The sequence below is a fragment of the Primulina tabacum genome, chromosome 17, assembly GCF_025594145.1.
Source record: "Primulina tabacum isolate GXHZ01 chromosome 17, ASM2559414v2, whole genome shotgun sequence".
Classification (NCBI taxonomy): Eukaryota; Viridiplantae; Streptophyta; class Magnoliopsida; order Lamiales; family Gesneriaceae; genus Primulina; species Primulina tabacum.
The window spans coordinates 31,885,794-31,906,079 of NC_134566.1; the positions used below are offsets into that span (position 1 = coordinate 31,885,794).

General features: G+C 36.4%; 1 protein-coding gene and 1 pseudogene across 1 annotated transcript; both read left to right on the forward strand.

The window, feature by feature from the left end:
* Positions 1 to 954: 954 nt before the first annotated feature.
* Positions 955 to 2,653, forward strand: LOC142531967 (E3 ubiquitin-protein ligase RMA1-like; annotated as a pseudogene).
* Positions 2,654 to 5,403: 2,750 nt separating this feature from the next.
* LOC142531317 (plastid division protein PDV2) lies at positions 5,404 to 9,087 on the forward strand. Its single transcript, XM_075637414.1, has 2 exons — positions 5,404 to 5,819; positions 8,267 to 9,087. The coding sequence occupies exons 1-2, from the start codon at positions 5,580 to 5,582 to the stop codon at positions 8,888 to 8,890; spliced, it is 864 nt and encodes a 287-aa protein (XP_075493529.1). The 5' UTR covers positions 5,404 to 5,579; the 3' UTR covers positions 8,891 to 9,087.
* Positions 9,088 to 20,286: the final 11,199 nt, after the last annotated feature.

Sequence of the window (20,286 nt, forward strand, 5' to 3'; positions counted from 1 at the left end):
AGGTGTTATTGTTAGACGATTTTACGAATCTTTATTTGTGAGACATGTCAATTTAACCGATATTCACAATAAAAAATAATACTTTTAGCATAAAATGTATTACTTTTTCATGGATGATCCAAATAAGATATTCGTCTCACTAAAATACGATCTATGAGATCGTCTTACACAAGTTTTTGTTTAATTTTAATTAGAAGTCTTTTCATTAAATTGAAAATTTATAATTACTAGTTAATTGGCACACATTGCATTTATTTAATGTTAATAAAAAGGTGTGGGGGTGGAAAGTTGAAACTCCTCTTATTTGACGTTGAAGGATAAAAATATTTGACTTTGTGAAAATAATATATTGTGTAAGATACAGATTCTCAGGTTGCAATTAGATAGATAAGAAATTTCAAATCTATAATAATTCGTTTATTTAGGCGAATCCAATTAGTAATGAACTTGTCATTCTAATTTTTTTAATCTTTGTGATAAATTTCAAATTTATTCCAATGTAAAATTATTTCAAATCATTCGCTGAATTCAAAATAATTTCAATCCAATCGCAACCTTGTAATAGATCTTGGTAAATATTCTTTTTTGTTCTATGAATCAATGTGGTTTGTGAGACGGTCTTTTGTTAGACGATCTCACGAATCTTTATATGTGTGACGGGTCAATTCTACCGATATTCATAATTAAAAATAATACTCTTAGCATAAAAAAGTAATATTTTTTCATGAATGATTCAGATAAGAGATCCGTCTCACAAAAAATAATATATGAGACCGTCACACGTAAGTTTTTGTGGTGGTTTTATGGTATGATCATCCTTGATTATCCTTTTAAGATTCACGTTAACTATTCTTAGAGATCTACCACGTGCTGACATGAAAATGAAAATGTTTTGAAACGCCAATTATTTTGGGCTTTCTAACAAAACAAAGCCCATTGGCCCATTTCCCTGTTCGGTCAATCTACCTGTCATTGCAACATTGGCTCAAATTCTCACTGAAAGCAGCAGGGCCGGATTCATGCTTACCCTCCATAGCTTCGTGCCTTCGTGGAACATTATTATACCTAATTGTGCACTAATTTCCTCAATTCTGGATTCCCTTTATTGCTTTATGGTAAGTAGTATCTTTTTCTGAACTAATTAATATCTGTATTCTATTTAGTTTTGTTGATATTTGCGCTGTAATTTAGGCTTAGCTGCAACCTTCTGGCGTCGATGATTTGGGATTAGATCGATAAATTGTGTTCATTTGAATAAGTTACTAGTGGTGTAAGGATCTGACGTTCATTGATTCGCGTTTGCCATTTGCTTTTAGACTAAACTACGTGGTTTCAGCTTCACGTGAATCTGATCTTGCGGTGTCTGTTCTGTATCCAAAAGATAAAAACATGTGGTGTTTTTTGAGTAAAAAAGATACACATTTAAAGTGTTGGGCAGTTTGGTATTGTTCTTTTTAAAATAGATATGCTGCTTGCATGATAATGTTGTAGTTGGTTGTTGATTTTGTTGAGTTCAACGCCTTCTTATTTTATGGATTTATTGCTGGTGAATGTTTCCCTCCTGGAAATGGTGTTTCTTGGATGTTACTTGTATTGTTTCGAATTGATGTTTGTACATTAGTTATTGATTGAGTACACGTTTGTTCCTCTTGGATAATAAATAGAGCTCGAAGGCTCCGGATTGAGAAATGGAACTCAGGGTTCATGAATCAAATGATGTTTCTTATTCATCTGATGCAATTTGTAACACGGGGAATTTCGAGTGCAACATCTGCTTTGAATTGGCGCAAGTGCCTACTGTTACATTATGTGGCCACCTTTACTGTCAGTCCTGCCTTTACCAATGGCTTCAAATCCACTCACATTCTCATGCATGCCCAGTTTGCAAAGCTCTTCTCTTGTGCATGAGGAGAAACTAATCCCGATATATGGGAGGGGTAAAACAAGTGATGACCCTCGATCTCGATCTGTAACTAGAGCTGGCATTCGTGGTCAAGCAATGGTTCAGCAACCACATACTGCCCCTCGTGTAGATTTAAGGCATATCCAGCAAGATGAGTTGGATTCCATCCCGGGAATGGCTGCAACAAGGTTTGGTGATCTCACGCTGTCTGCTTTTTTTGGTGCGATACCTGCGATTTTTAACCTTCAGATGCATGGATTCCATGATGCTACTGTGTATGGATCAACATCGGGAGTTCCATATCTGTTCTCTAGTTGCTTTCAGGGAGGTTACTTCCATGGTTTTCATCATTATGAGTCCACTCATTTAGAATGGAAACGAATTGCTTCGAAACTTTTTTTTGTCGTCATCGGTTTTCTCATACTATTGCTTCTAATCCATTCAGAAAATTGGCATATTTTCGCTTAATCCGCATCCTACTTGCGCGGAATTCCAAGTACACACGATGAACGAATTTTTTGGCGATCAAGCACGATAATTCGAATGGAATAATCTACAGCATTTTTCTTTCACCTCAGCTACTAAACTGGTGGCTGTTATATATATATGTCACTCTCTTGTTTGAATAGTAAATCAAATGTAGTACATTTTGTTGTTGCTAATTTTCAATAGTCGTGTAATCAAACTGCAAAAGATAAGTATGTGTTGATGGGTTTGTAAATTTGTATAATATGTAATCTTCTTTGTGAACCGAAATATACCTACCTATTTTGCAGTGTATTGTTGTATGCAGAAATGTACAATGTCGAATCGTATCTTTTATTTGTACATGAACATAGATTTGTCAAATTTGTCTTGTAAATTTAGTGCGTTGTAAATCTTGTCTGACATGTAGACAAATGTAGTTGGAGTAATAATCAAGTGTAGAGGATGTGATAGAATTCATGTAGGAAATTATTTAATTTATAGTATAACAAAATGTTTTTAAAATTTATCTAGAAAATTGTAATTTAATTTCTTGTTTAAAATATTTTATATATATATATATATATATAATATATAGCTCACTGAATGTACTGAATGTGTCATAGTGTCAGTTTCATATAGCAATGTCTTTCAGTAAAGTTTTGGTAGGTTTCTCCCATATTAAAAGTCAAAGTCTCCTATTCTTATTTTTATTTTTATTTTATCTCAAAGGACAGGGTGATCTTCCATCTCCACCGTTGATTTGAACTAATTGAAGTGATCGCATTTTGACCGTCGACACTCTCCAGCTGTACGCTCCGTCGTCTCGTAACCTACATGGCATTGTTGCCGGCGCCTGAATGCAGACGAGATTCCGTGGACAATTATCCTACTGTTGTTCAGAAGATCGACGGTCACTAACTCCATATTGTTGATTTTCATCGAATCTAAAGGCTCTTCGTTGTCCCCGGCGGTTACCACCAGCTTACGTCTGAAATCCATAGTCGGAAACGACTTCCTCGGCGGCAATCTCACAAGATCTGCCGCTGTCAGCCTCTTTCTCGGCACCACGTGATACCAGAAATTGGATAAGTAATCGTTGCCGCCTCCATCGGAAAAGATGGAGTCATCGTCGAGCGCGAACACTGTCATGGCCTTCAATCGAGAGAGTTCCAATTGCTTAAAGCTGAGAGCGATAGAAACGACGCGGTATCCTAAGTCCTGCAGGCGGAGAATCGCATCGTTCAACATAATCGGCATGTCCGATGGCGGAGGAGGACATGCAGCCAATGTGCAGGGCAATGCCATGTTCTTGTCGTCTCGGGAGAGGTGAGAGAGGTCAGAGACGGATATGAGGGTAGTAAAGGACGAAAGATTGGTGGTGGAGAGTTGGTGGAAGCGGGGTGTGTGGAGGACGGCGGAGAAGTTGGAAAGCGGGTAGATGTCAGTGTGGTGGATTGGCGATGGGCAGGATGGGGCAGCGGCGGTGTCCGAGTAATCGGAATTGGTAGTTGCGGCGGAGATGAGGAGGAGGAGAAGATGGAATCGGAGAGAGATCGCCATTGTATGACCTAACTGGTGAAGCAATTTAGTTCGTAATAATGGCGGGAAGTGGTAAATGGAAGAGCTGAGTTTATTATTGTTTGTGACGAATTTGCCCTCCAAACTAAGTTCTTCTTCTAAATTAAATATAAAAAAAATTTATGTGAGAGCATTTAGTAAATGACCAATAAGATATCTATTTTCCAAATCATTTTTTTACAATTTACCGGAACAATAATAAACGTAATTCAATGAAAATTTAACAGCAACCCTAAATTTACACTCAAATATAGGTCTTATATGACACCATCGATATTTTTTGGGCGAGTCAGTCACACAAAATTTACTGAATATAGTTTAATATAGTTTGTTTGGTCGACATAGTTTGTAAGTTACTGTGTTTAGCTCGAGGATTTATCCATATGAAAATATTTAGTTTTTTTTAAAAAAAAAATAAAGAGACATATTTTACTCATATGTATTGTTATATCATATATGGAAATAATATTATAATAAAATGAATTTATAAAATTTTGTTTGTGAGAAAAACGAAACTCGTTACAAAAATAAATCAAAGTTGCAGTGTATATAAATAATTTACGATAATATTTTTTTTTTAATAACATTATACTAAAAAACGAGTCTACTTAATAATAATAAAATGTTATAATTTTAGACAAAAACTTGTGTGAGACGATCTCACGAGTTTTATTTTTTGAGATATCTCTTATTTGGGTCATCCATGAAAAATATTACTTTTTTATGCTAAGAGTATTATTTATTATTCTGAATATCAGTAGGATTGACTCGTCTCACAAATAAAAATTTATGAGATCATCTCACAAATAAAAATTCATGAGACCGTCTCACAAGAGACTTAATCATAATTTTATTAGCTTAAAGTAGGGATGTAATCGAGTCGAGCCGAGCCGAACTCTTAAATGTTTGAGCTTGGTTCGTTTATAATCGAGCCGAGCTCGAGCTTTATTTAACGAATATATGCATGGCTCACGAGTTTATTCAAGACTTTATCGAGCCTAAACAAGCTTAATAAATATGAATTATACATTTAAATTTTCATTAAATTAATTAAAAAATAAATTATATATTTAAAGAAAAATATATTATTCTTATTAAAATTTGTAAAGTTATTATAATAAATAAATTTAATAGATTTTTCTATATATTTCATAAATAATATGTAAAATCAATAAATCAAATATCAAAATTATTATTTTTTCATCTAAACGATTATTCATGAACTTACCAACGAACATGTTCACGAGCTAACGAGCCGAATACTGTAAAGCTTGAGTTTGGTTTGTTTATCTTAACGAGCCTTATTAAACGAGCTCAAACAAGCTTTTTATCGAATCGAGCTTCGAATAGCTCACGAACGGTTTGGTTCGTTTATATCCCTAGCTTAAAAGTGTGTGTATTTGCATTTTTTAGAAATAAAAGAAAATGTTTTAAACAAATTTCCGAAACAAATGTCAAAAAGCCAGCAAAAACTTTTCGTTGATTCAAATCCACAAGGCAACGCTTCTTTAATTGGACACCACAACGCCGCACCTGTCCATCTTCTGGACTATTGTCTCTCGATAATTTGAAACCCTTCTCCCAAATCCCAGTGGAAATCCACCCTTTACAATTGGGAGACGGTGTTCAAATGGAGGCGGATAGAGTGGGACTGATTTTGGATAGAACCCTAGAGTTGAAATCCAAGATTACCAATTGCATTCACAAAAAGACTACCAATGCGGTGAAAGAAGATGCAGGAAGTGAATCCGAAGTGTCTAAAGCTAATCCGGATGCCGAAAATCAACAAGACGGCGATGAAGAAACAGAGAGTCTGCTCAACATTCGAGATGCTCTCGATTCCCTCGAAGGCCAGCTGTCTGCGCTGCAGGTTTCTTCTTAAATTTTTTTCTTTACAAGTTTCCGAATTTATGTTTGGGTTTTGTTAATAACTGTAATAATTGAAAGTTCGTGGAAATTTCAGGTGGTTCTAGGTGTGTGTGGAATGAGATTCGTTTACTGTTCAATGGTTTAGTTAGGGAAATTTACCAATTGTTGGGTAGCTTCGATGCTACATGCCCCACATCGTTTGGATGGACAAGATTCACACACATATGTGATTTTAAAAAAAATTTGTGGACCCCGTGTATGTGTGGCTAAATTTGGGCCCTTATTCTATCACGAGGATAGTGTCCCTACATGTAGAATGAAATCAACCCAATTGTTGGTCGACCAAAGCTTTGGTGATGATTGTTGGTCGACACTGTTGATTGTTGGGTCTACCCATCATGGTCGACTAAATTGATTTTGGGTCGATATATCTCGATTTGGGGAAAAAGACTCGTAGATTTTAATTGAGGGAAGATGTGTGTCGACAGAGAAGAAAAAAAAGAAAAGAATTAATTAAGTTAAAGAGTTTAATTGCAGTTAATGTAATAATCAAAAGTCAACTCCTTGTTTCTTAAAAAAAAAGTCAGAGTCTTTATTTTTTAAATAATTTCTATCTCACTCCTATTTTTTTAACTGACCCAGTTAGTTAAGGAGTGTCTAATTTCCAGGAGAGGAACCCGGAATTCCTTCAATTGCTGATATTCTATTGTTGCAAAACTTGTATTTTTAGAATAATTAGATTAGATCATATAACCTTTTTATTTCTTTGAAATTCACCTTCTCTTATTTTTTCTCTTTGGAGCAAATATATCTCCGGGCCTCGAACTGGTGATATTCCTAATAATTTGGCTGAATTTGAACTTTTAGTTCAAATGGGTTAAAGGCTTGTTTCTGTGGTGAAGTTGTTGCGTCGATTCAAGTTGGAGACTAACTATTAATTTTTCATTTTTTTTACTGTCAAATATGTTCGTCTGCAAAAAATATGTGCATTACGATTCTACCTGCTGAGAAATGGTAACCTGGTTATAATTTCATGTTGGCTTAGGATAAATCTGAGGAACCATAGTTTTTGGAATGCATGGTGCACAGATATGTGTGTGATTCCCTGAGCCTAGATGTAAGGCATAAGGCAACGTGCACAACTTATCAACATGAAGTGCAGTAAGGACGAAATACTGAAATTTAAATATTCGAAGAAAATTATACCCAGTATCTATATCAAAACTATTAGATGACAAAAGATTAACTATTCATTAGCTTATTGAAGAGGTTAATTGATTATTCACTTTGTATTTCATCTTTTACGCACTATGTTTAATGTCTGGGTCGTTTGTGGCTTAAGAACACACCAAAACTCGTGCTTCATGGCCAAGATACATGCTTTGTTGAAGGGTTGTGCCTTAACTCGCGTGAACCTCGCTGTGCTTTGAACATATTCGTTTAGGATTGAAACTTGTAATAAATGACGGATGTAAGAAGTCTTCCTGGTTTATAAATGGAAGTTCTGTTATTTTCTTGCATTATATAATGTAGAGTTTTTGGGATTATTTGCGGGTTGGCTAAAATAAATGTTCCCATTATTTTCTATTTTTGTGCCTCATGGAGATTCCTTTTTAAAACATGATAGAATGGACAAAAATAGAATCATGGGATTCATCTTTTTCCTGCAGGAATCCTTTACGCATTTACAAGATGTTGCTCAATGGAATTTGAGTAATACACTTTTGGGAAATCAATCTCTTGAGTCCACAAACCTTTTTTAAAATTTCCTACTTTCGGGTAATTTTATACTTGTGTTTTGTTCTGATTCTCCATCTCCTTGTAGTTCTTCATTATATGGGAACTGTAGGGTTGAGGTTCAAAGATTTGAAACATATTAAAATGTGCAGTTGTTTTCAATGATTGGAAAAGCCGCAGTAATTTTTAGATGATAAAAGAACTGACGATGGCTTTTTTGTCTTCTGAAGTATCTGAAAGCTTTTTAACTTCATATCTGGTCTTGCCTTTCTTGAGCAGCCAAGCAATGTATCAAGTTCTTACGAAATTATTTTGGATGAAAAAGCTATATTCTATTGGTCGACTTGCTTCTGCATTTAGGATCAAATGACACTCTGAATGCTAAGAACCAATTCAGTGGTTCTTCGTAGGACATGTGAAATCATTTTAAACTTCAGCCTGCTAGTTAATAGTTACTGTATAATCATATAGAGTAAGTTTAGTGACATTGAAGTATCTCGTGGGAAATTTGTTTTTGAAATTGTGTGGTGAATGAACCAACTTCAGACTGCTGTTAATATTTTAGGGCTTAGCTTCTTGCACCAGTGGACAAACTGGTTTTCTTATGTTTCGAAGGACCTTAATAGAATCAAATGTTACTTTCATGGCTTGAAATTTCCCCCCCCTTTTCAAGTCCCGAAGGCACCTTACTTATTATTATGTGCTTCTTAGGCACTACAGCAGCAGCAATGGTATGAAAAGGAATCAGCCTTGACTGAGATAGAGTACTGCCAGAAGAAGTTGCTCAAAGAGCTGAAGGAATACAAAGGTAAGGAGTTAGAAGTCATACAGGAGGCTATTGCTTTTGCTAGCGAAACCGAGGATAACAACGATCTCCTCCTTCCCCCGTATCCGAGCCGTCCCTTTCGTTCCACTGTCTCTGATAACGAGTATCTGCCATCCTTCCCCTCCACTCGTAAATTTTCTCAAAATGGGGCTGTTAATAACGGCCTTATAGACAGAGATCAGAGACGATCTGAATCTAAAAGACCATTGAAAGGGTTAAAATTCTTAATTACCGCAACAGCCAAGGCAGCGCTTACAGTTGTTGGAATGGTAACTATTTTGAGTCTGGCTGGTTTTCAGCCCAGGCTAAGGAAACGGAGTGACCCGCTGAAGCTTGTCGACTTGTTTCGGCTCCTAAGCGACGATGAAGCACAAGCAACTATGGAGTGTCCTCCTGGGAAGGTCCCAATGTTTGACAATGGCGAAACACGGTGTGTTGTGAAAGAGAGAATTGAAATTCCGTTCGACTCTGATGTGACAATCCCTGATGTGAAATACGGGTGCGGTTGATCTCGAGTCAAAAAGAAAGAAGAGAAAAGAGAATTGTAGTAGTATCACTAATTCTAGTTCTGCTCCTTTTGTATATTCTATCCTTTTTTGTACGTACGCTACTGCATTCCTCGTGACGATTTGACGGTCTCATAATTTTCTATTAGCTAATTTGGATATTATGTGCGGCAAATGCAAGGTTTTGTTTTGCTTTGTAATTCTCGTCTTCTTTTACTGTCAACATGCGACAAAATCCAAAAATTGTCCGGATGTATTTTATTTGATTTTGTTGAACTAGTCTCGATTATTTATAAACTCATTCTAAAATCCATTGGTAAATACAATAACTATTCATGGAACAAAATAATCATCCACTACATTTATTGTAATATATAAATATATATATATAGAACATATGTGTGTGTGTGTGTGTGTGAATGAAAATAGTAAATAGTCGGTATTGGGAAAATGGGGGGAAAAAAAGAGGCAAGCTGGCTCTTCTTTATTCCCAAAGGCAGACAACTTAAACAATTTAGCAGTAAAAAACTCGAAGTTTCACGCACATAAGCGCACTTATTTTCAACTGTTTGGCGATTCAGCAAGCTTAATTCGTTCAGTCCCAAATCATGGACATCTGCAACTTCAACAAGATCGGTTGTGATGATAATCCCATTACTATACTATACTGCAATAATAGTAAGTGCTTCAGTATTGTTTCCGAAAACGAGTACCTTTGTTCTGCTCTTGATTTGCTTACATTTTCTTGGAATTATTTCTTCATCAAGCCCAAGTTCCAATTTCTCTGTTAAAAAACATTTGCAACTTCAATTTTCTAACAATTTATCATGGCTTAAAATGGATGATTTATGGAAGCCTCGTCTCTGTTGCAGAACTCCCAAGATCTCAAGATGTAAGGCCCTTTTATATATACTAACATGAAGAACGTGCGATGATGTACGTTGACATTAATTATAAATTATATGAATTGTATAGAAAATTAAAATTCAAAGCTAAAACCACATGCCGTTACTGTTTTTGTCTTGGTAATGTTATTATTTTATTTACTTTGTTCTTTTGTTATTGTATCGAGAGTTCTGTCTGCTCTTGTTTATAGTAAATATATGCCACTGTGTGTAAGAGAGCTCGGCATTTGTTCGAAGTTGTAGTTAATTGATGTATCACTGATAAATAAATGTATTATATATATGTGTGAAACATTTCAATCTCTTTAAAAGTTAAAGTACTAAATCATTCCATACATAAATTAAAGATTTCATTTACGTTCTTGACTCCGAAATGTTCTTGGTTGATTATGAAATTTGCAGACGTGAATTGGCAGTTCAGCTTCGGAAAGCTGGGGTATCTGTCGTGAAAGACTCGAGTCTCAAAGTGTGAAGAGTAATCCTGCCTCTATATGCTGAAATGGGTGGCTAGGATTGCAGCAGTACATTAGTGGAATATCTAATGGTTATTATGTATTAATCTCTTGGGCCCACATATTAGTTAAAAGGGGGATGAGTTGGTTAAGTAGACTCTTAGTAAAAAGAGTCAAGACTCTCTGCCATAACTAGTGGTTTACGCTATATTTTCTCTGCCTTCTTTCGAGATAAATAGCTTGCGTATTTTGTTCCCAAAAATCCTGCTGTTAAGTAGATGGATTTTGTACACTCACTGAGAGATTTCTGAATGCTGTAAACTCATCTTTGATAGTGGATTCAATTGGGGTTGTAACCCTGAATCTTGGATGTAGGATTATTCAAATCCGAACCAAGTAAATTTCGTGTGTTCTTGTTCTTGATTGCTTGGTGATTCTATTTTCTTGTTCGCTATTCTGGAGATTTCTTCACAAACTGATATCAGTGCCAGGTTCCTTCAGTGTCAGTGAATCTTGATTCTTTGTTCAGAAGGTGTTTGTTATTTTGCCTGTGAGAATTCTTGCGTTGATTCGTTGAAGAAAGTCTACTGGTCAGGGACAATCTTCAATATGTCGACATCAAGATATGAGGTGAAAAATTTGATGGCAGAAATGACTTCAACCTGTGGAGAGAAAAAATGATCACTCATTTGGGAAATTTAGGGCTAGACGAGGCTCTAAAGGGTGAATCGAAGATGCCAGACACCGTTGCTAACAAAGGTGAGATTTTAAAGAAAGCCACAAATACTATTGTTCTGAGTTTAAGCGATCAAATCCTTAGAAAAGTTTTGAAAGAAAAATCTGCATGTGATATGTGGAATAAACTTGAGCAACTCTATATGACTAAGGCCCTACCAAACAGAATCTACTTGAAACAACGGTTCTATAGTTTCAAGATGGATGAGAACAAGTCCATAGATGAAAATATTGATGAATTCACTAAGTTGCTCTCAGACTTGGAAAACATGGAAGTAAGAATTGATGAAGAAGATCAGGCTATATTTTTATTGAATTCTTTGCCAAGAGCCTATGATCAATTAAGAGACACTCTTAAATATGGAAGGGAGACTTTAACCCTTGAAGAGGTCACGGGCGCTGCCTACTCGAAAGAATTGGACTTAAGAGCAGCTGGGAGACATTTTAAACCTGCTGGTGAAGGTTTAAATGTGAGAGGAAGGTCCCTTGAAAGAAGAGTAAATTTTAACAAGGGCAGAAACCAGCACAGATCAAATTCAAAAGCAAAGAAAACCTGTTGGATTTGCAAGAAAGAAGGACACTTCAGAAGGAATTGTCCCCAAAAAAAGGCTAATAAAAAATCTGATACAAACCCTGTTCTCGACACAACAAATCTGTCGGATGGGTATGATGATGCAGAAGTTCTTACCATTTCCATTGATGATCCAAAGGAAGAATGGATAATGGATTCTGGTTGCACTTATCATATGTCCCCTCGAAGAGACTGGTTTTTTGACTTCAAATATGTTGATTCTGGACAAGTTTTAATGGGAAACAATGAATCTTGCAGAATTCATGGTGTTGGGTCAATAAAGTTAAAAATGTGGGATGGATCTGTGAAGATGATCACTGATGTCAGATTCATACCTGACCTAAAGAGAAATCTAATATCCTTGGGTACTTTGGATAAAAGGGGATTCAGCTACAAGGCCGAAAATGGTGTTCTAAAAGTTGTACAAGGATCCCTAATTGTTATGAAAGGAATTCTCAAACAAGGGTTGTATGTATTGCAAGCCACTACCATCACTGGAGAAGCTAGCCTAACTACATCTAACAAGGATCAAACTGAGCTTTGGCACAAAAGACTTGGACATATGAGTTTTAAAGGACTCCAGGAATTAAGCAGACAAGGCCTATTGGAACCGAAACAGATAAACAATCTTGAGTTTTGTGAAAATTGTGTACTTGGCAAGGCCCACAAACTCAAGTTTAACACTGCCATGCACAGGACCAAATCCACACTGGACTACATTCATTCTGATTTGTGGGGCTCACCCAAGGTACCTCTTTCACTTTCAAGATCTCAATACTTTATTTCTTTAATTGATGATTATGCTAGAAAAGTATGGATATATTTTCTTAGAACAAAGGATGAAACATTTAACAAATTTGTTGAATGGAAAACCTTGATTGAAAATCAAACAGGAAAGAAAATGAAGCGATTGAGAACCGATAATGGGTTAGAGTTTTGTAGTCAAGAGTTTGATGAATTTTGTGCAAAATCTGGAATTGCTAGACATCGTACATGCACAAGCACACCACAACAAAATGACCTAGCAGAACGGATGAATCGAACTATTATGAATAAGGTTAGATGCATGTTAAGTGAATGTGGTTTGCCAAATAAATTTTGGGCAGAAGCTACCTCAACAGCATGTTATCTTATAAATAGATCTCCATCTTCTGCTATAGATTTCTTGGTTCCTGAACATAAATGGTCGAATATAAAACCTGAATATGATCATCTTAGAATATTTGGGTGTGTGGTTTATGTTCATGTTAATCAAGGTAAGTTGAATCCTAGGGCAAAGAAAGGTATCTTTCTTGGATATCCCAGTGGTGTTAAAGGATACAAAGTGTGGTTACTTGATGACAAAAAATCTGTAATTAGTAGGGATATAACTTTTAATGAAAATGAAGTTTATAAAACTAACATGAATTTTCCAGAAACCGCCAGCTATAAACAAGCTGAGCAACATGTATTGTTTCAGGTGGAGCTTCAAAGTTTTAATAACAGGTTTGAAGCTGAAGTTACATGAAATCAAGATCAAAGTGGAGAAGAACATCTTCAACCTGAAAATGTTCATGGTATGCCCCAAGATGATGAAAAATTGAATGAAGAAGGATTACATGATGAATCTGAAGTCAATCAACATCTTGATAATTATGTTCTTTCAAGAGACCGTGCAAGGAGACAAATAAGACCACCATCAAGGTTTGCAAATGCGGATCTTATTGCCTTTGCATTAAATGTGGCTGATGTGTTGGAACTTGAAGAACCAACTAGCTATAATGAGGCAAAAGTAAGCAAAGATTGGCCGAAATGGAAGAGAGCTATGAAAGAAGAATTTCAGCCACTTGTTACGAATCAAACATGGATTCTTGTTGATAGAAAAAAGGGTAAAAGGGTCATTGGTAGCAAATAGGTTTATAAACGCAAACCTGGGATTCCAGGGGTAGAAAATGCCAGATTTAAAGCAAGGTTAGTGGCAAGAGGATTTTCTCAAATTGAAGGTGTAGACTATCACGAATTCTATTCTCCTGTAGTTTAACACACCTCAATTAGGATCTTGTTGGCAGTTACTGCAATCCAAAATTTGGAGTTGGAGCAATTAGATGTCAAGACCGACTTCTTACATGGCAACTGTCACGCCCCGAGACCGGGGTTAGTTGACACCGGCGTTGTCTCGCAATCACATAATTGCAAAACAACAAGCCTCGTAGTAAATCGCAATAACCAGTCTTTTTCATAACGAGTAATCGTCTTTACAATACAATGGAAATAAAAATGCGGAAGCGAAATACATGATGAAACTGAAGGATAGAATAATGTGACTGGTCTCGAATCGGATTGGCTTCATCACCATCCCCAAAAGTACTCTTGCTCTTCATCCTCGATTTGTTCCTCTTTCTTATCTAGGTGGGGATGTAAGGGGCGAGTATTTTGGGGAAATACTCAGTAAATGGGGGCCGATCGTGCATGACAAATATCGATGATATACATATGAATAAATTATCATAATTTCAATATTAAGCATGTTGAATCAAATATTAACACAATTACGAATATAGCACTGAAAATCATCTCATTTTCTATGGTTTTTACTTATCAGTCCCCTATATGTTGCTCCTCTAAGGGGCGAGGCCAAAGGAACGGTTATTATAACCCACCGCATCAGGGCCTAAACAAAGCATATCAAAGTTCGGAATTTCCTTTACCACTTCTAAATCGAATCATTACAGTGCATTGCAAAATACTCAACATGCTTTCAACAACGAAATTTTCATGGAAACAAATATATCATGTCGATCGATTTTTCAAAGTCATATTTAATTTATTTTCGAAAGATATCATGCTCACTTAAAAGAAAATAAGTGTGCCAAATATAATAGTATCGAAAACCCACTTACGAAGAAATACATATATCAAAAGCCCACTTACCAATTTCGTTTGGATTAAAACGCTAGGAGGACGTGCCAAAAGAACTTCGTTCGAACAAGGTTGCGGTAGAGCTTCGACTAGGCTGCTGCAAATGTTAAATTTCGAATTCTTGAAGTTATGGGGAGGGAGTTTGCTTCTTATGTAGGCTTGAATAATCAACTATAAAGGTAAGCCCGTATCACTCCAAGAATGTCGCTGATTGCTTAATCAACGTGATGATTGCACTTTTCTCTCCCGAATGAACGTGGCCTCTTCTTGATTCAAGATACACACCCGAGATTCATGCTGAATGGAGAGTGATTTCGGTTTCCTTAAGTTGTAAATGGAGAGTCCAAGATTGGTGCACTTCAATTCGTCCTCTCATAATGCATGGCCTTCACATTCTCCCCTCCTTAATGTAAGTTTCGTCCTCGAAACTTGGATTAACTTGTCCTTCGAAAAGGTAGGGATATTGGTATCTTATTTTCTCTTCGAGTTCCCAAGTGGCTTCTCTTTCGGTATGATTAGACCATTGTATTTGACGTAGGGAATTATATGTCGTCTCAGTAATTGGTCATTGGTGTCCACAATATGAATATAGGTATCTTCATATTTCAGCTCTTCCCCCATGTTATCTTTGATCATGAGCACTTCAATTCACATAACATGGCTTGGGTTTGGGATGTATTTCCTTAGTTTGTACTTGTGAAATACATTGTGGATTCTACACATATCTGGCGACAATGCTATTCTGTAAGTCAATGTGTCAATATCTCCAAAATTTCAAATAATCATACGTACTGAGGTTTCACTTTTTCAGCTTTACTGAATTTAATGATTCTTTCATTAGTGAGATCCTTGTATAAGCTTTTTCACACAATGTGAATTCCATTGGTCTCTTTTTAAGATCAGACTAACTCTTTTGCTGGTCTTATGCAGCCTTGAGTATGTCTTTGATGATGGCCACTTTTCCATTGTCTCTTGGATTAGTTCTAGCCTAATTATGAATGTCTCCTCTATTTCTTCCATGCACAGTGATGATCGACACTTCACTTGTTGGCATACTTGTCACTTAGATAAAAACTCGGTGACATTTTTTTTTCCATTTTCATTCTGCTTCACCAGAAACTTACTTTCAAGTCCATGTCCTTGTAATGACGGAATAGATCGTGAATGTTGAATTATCCGCCTCTTACATAACTTTTTATCAAAGATTATCGATTTCTGACACACACAATCGTCCTTTCATTCATAGGATTCCGTCTGGGTCCACTTGAAAATCTGACAATTTTATTTCTTTGGCTTATTCTTCGAAAAACTCTAGTGTCGTGTCTCGACTCTGATTTAACTTGACTGCTTCTCGAAGACATGGTTGCACGGAGTGTGATGCTAGGGTTATCGTACCCATGTTTTCCGACTCAAAGCATCGGCTAGCTTATTTGCCTTGCTGGCGTGGTAGCTTATTGTCAAGTCACAGTCCTTGGGTAACTCTATCCACCGTCTTTGTCTAATTTTTAATTCTTTTTGAATGCACGAATATTTGAAACTTGGTGGTCAGTGAGTGAATATTTCACACTTGGTACCATGGAGGTAGTGCTTCAAAACTTTCAAAGCAAATATCACTACTGCCAACTCGAGATCGTGAGTAGAGTAGTTTTGCTCATGCGACTTCAGTTGACTCGCTTGTCTTCCATGAGTACATCTCTGAAATCTTCCTTTGATGCTTCGCTGTAGATGGTAAAATTCTTGTCCTCAGTAGATAACCAACATTGGTGTAGATGCTAGCTTCTCCTTTAATGTTTGAAAGCTCTTTTAACATATTTCTCTTCAGTTGAATTCGTAGTTCTTTTGTGTGAGTCTCGTCAGTGATACGACTGCTGAAGAGAAGCCCTCGACGAATTTCCGCTAATAGCCTGGTAATCCAAAGAAACTTCTAATTTCAGTTGCGTTCTTTTGTCTCGGCTAATCTAGATTTGCCTCTAATTTCTTTGGGTCCATTGATACTCCTGATTTCGATCTTACATGGCCTTATTCTGAATGCTGACATTGGTGTGTCTTCTGCTCTGACCTTTAGCTGATGATAGCATGTCCTCTGGTCAAGCTTGGAGAAGACTGTAGCTCCTTCACGTTGATCGAAAAGACCGTCTATTATTGGAAGAAGACACTTATTCTTGATTGTGATCTTATAGAGTTCTCTATAATCTATACACAATCTAATACTTCCATCATTCTTCTTTACAAATAAGACTGGAGTTTCCCAATGAGACGCACTTGGCCTAATTTTCTTTTTGTCTAACAACTCTTAGAATTGTTTTTTTTAGCTCCTTTAGTTCATCTGGAGCCATTCGGTATAGTGGATTGGAGATTGGTGCATCATCAAGTACCGAATTTATCTCGAAATCTACTTCACAGTCCGAGATCATTCCAAGAAGCCCTTCTGGAAAAACGTCTGAAAATTTTCGTATTACTGGAATATCTTCCAACTTCAGCTCATCTACTTCTTGCACTTTATTTACCATTGCTGGGTAAATTTCTTCGTCCGATATTATGGCTTTCCAAGTTTGGGAAACAGAAAAATGTATTTATGTTCCTTGGCATTGCCATGGTACCCAATTTCTTCTTGGTTCGGGGTTCAGAGTTTGATATTCTTACTCTGGCAATATACTATTGCACGGTTCTTAGATAACCAATTCATCCCTAGGATGGCGGCGAAATCTACCGAAGTGAGTTGAATCAAGTCGGCACTAAACATATGCAAATTGATACTGATGTATTCTATCTTGAAATTATTCTGGTTACTACCTCAAAAATTAAAACTCATATAGAATGTTGAAACTTAACTCAATATCGATCTATAGCTTAAATCCCGAAAATTATAACCTAGTCGTTACCTCAAATAATTATTCTTTTACTAAATATTACTTTCATCAAGATCATGAGCCTATCACGCTCTAATACAAAGGAGTTCATTGAATGTCATTCTCTTTAAATCATTTTTAGTACCATAAAAAGTCAAAATTTATTGTACTATACTTTCTTTGATACACATCAATACCTCATAACTTATTTTATTTACGTAAGGTTGTAGCCTACTTGTTATCCCAAAACAATATAAATTCCTTAACATGAGGATATTGTCTCACAAGATATTCCAAGGTCTTAAATATTTAAAGTTAGCGCTTAAAATTCTTAATAACCCAAACATATTGCTCACATAATTAACTATCGACATAAAATCAACTTCTATAGTTTAATACCCAAAACTTATGATATAATTCTTATAACAAATTTTCTCATATTAGTTTTCATAAATAACTTATAATCCTCGAGTCAATTTTTTTTTTTAATCTTAAATCAGAAGCTTAAGTCAACTTATCTCTGATAGGTAAATTTCCCAAAAATAAATAAAAATACTAATTGTCCTCATAATACAATTCCATAAAATTTCGACAAGTAGTCCCAAAAACGCGTTGAACATGATTTTTCCAGAAATTTTCCAAGAATAAAAGGTTTAGACATTGTCTCGTGGATAGAAAGAATACATCAAGAGGATTCTAGAACAGTCGACGGAATTAAATTCTGAGTTTCCTATGAAAAGTTATGAGTTCAACGAAACTTTCCTTAAATGTCAAAAACGCAATTTTGGAGGTCTAAACGAAGGAATTTCGCGATTTGGACCCTTACCTCACGATGTAGTCGTGAAAATTGCTCGTTGGGCCGTTTCGGAGGGGACTGCATTGTCCGATTTTTAAAATCCCACCGAAAATTTTTCCGAATAATTTTCTTCCCCAACCGGATTATGAACCTGGTGGCTCTGATACCACTTAAATGTCACGCCCCGAGACCGGGGTTAGTCGACACCGGCGTTGTCTCGCAAGCATATAATTGCAAAACAACAAGCCTCGTAGTAAATCGCAATAACCAGTCTTTTTCATAACGAGTAATCGTCTTTACAATACAATGGAAATAAAAATGCGGAAGCGAAATACATGATGAAACTGAAGGACAGAATAATGTGACTGGTCTCGAATCGGATTGGCTTCATCATCATCCCCAAAAGTACTCTTGCTCTTCATCCTCGATTTGTTCCTCTTTCTTATCTGGGTGGGGATGTAAGGGGTGAATATTTTGGGGAAATACTCAGTAAATTGGGGCCGATCGTGCATGACAAATATCGATGATATACATATGAATAAATTATCATAATTTCAATATTAAGCATGTTGAATCAAATACTAACACAATTACGAATATAGCACTGAAAATCTTCTCATTTTATATGGTTTTTACCGATCAGTCCCTTATATGTTGCTTCTCTAAGGGGCGAGGCCAAAGGAACGGTTATTATAACCCACCGCATCAGGGCTTAAACAAAGCATATCAAAGTTCGGAATTTCCTTTACCACTTCTAAATCGAATCATTACAGTGCATTGCAAAATACTCAACATGCTTTCAACAACGAAATTTTCATGGAAACGAATATATCATGCCGATCGATTTTTCAAAGTCATATTTAATTTATTTTCGAAAGATATCATGCTCACTTAAAAGAAAATAAGTGTGCCAAATATAATAGTATCGAAAACCCACTTACGAAGAAATACATATATCAAAAGCCCACTTACCAATTTCGTTTGGATTAAAACGCTAGGAGGACGTGCCAAAAGAACTTCGTTCGAACAAGGTTGCGGTAGAGCTTCGACTAGGCTGCTGCAAATGTTAAATTTCGAATTCTTGAAGTTATGGGGAGGGAGTTTGCTTCTTATATAGGCTTGAATAATCAACTATAAAGGTAAGCCCGTATCACTCCAAGAATGTCGCTGATTGCTTAATCAACGTGATGATTGCACTTTTCTCTCCCGAATGAACGTGGCCTCTTCTTGATTCAAGATACACACCCGAGATTCATGCTGAATGGAGAGTGATTTCGGTTTCCTTAAGTTGTAAATGGAGAGTCCAAGATTGATGCACTGCAATTCGTCCTCTCATAATGCATGGCCTTCACAGCAATCTTGAAGAGAAAATCCTAATGACTCAACTAGAGGGGTTTGTGAAAGAAGAAAAAGCTGGAAAAGTTTGTCTGCTTCAAAAATCTCTCTATGGGCTTAAACAATCCCCGAGGAAATGGTATCGTCGTTTCGATGATTTTATGCAGCAAAAGGAATTTCAGATGTCCAAATATGACAGCTGTGTTTATTATTCTGAGCTACCAAATCATGGTTTCATATATCTACTGATTTATGTAGACGATATGCTCATTGCATGTAAATAAATGAGGGAAATAGAGAAACTCAAAAGGCTCCTCAATTCTGAATTTGAGATGAAGGATCTTGGCCCGGCAAAATGAATTTTAGGAATGGAAATTGTTAGGGATAGACACTTGGGGATCTTAACTCTATCTCAAGAAGGATACATAAATAAAATTGTAGACATTTTCGGTTTGAAGGGTGCTAAAAGTGTCGGCACACCAATTGGTGCACACTTTAAACTTGCTTCAATTAAAGATGATGAAGCTGAAATGGAAGCTGTATATATGAAATCAGTACCTTACTCAAATGCAGTAGGAAGTGTGATGTACTCTATGGTGTCAACTAGACCAGACATTGCCTATGGTTTGGGCCTAGTTAGCAGATTCATGAGTAAGCCCAGTAGAGAGCACTGGCAAGCTGTCAAGTGGTTGCTAAGGTATCTCAAAGGCACTTCTAAGCTGAAACTGGTATACTCTAGCCAGGCACAATCAACTTGTGATATCATTGGGTACTGTGACTCAGACTTCGCTGTTGATCTTGACAAAAGAAGGTCACTTTCTGGATATGTTTTTACCTTTGGAGGGAATGTGGTGAGTT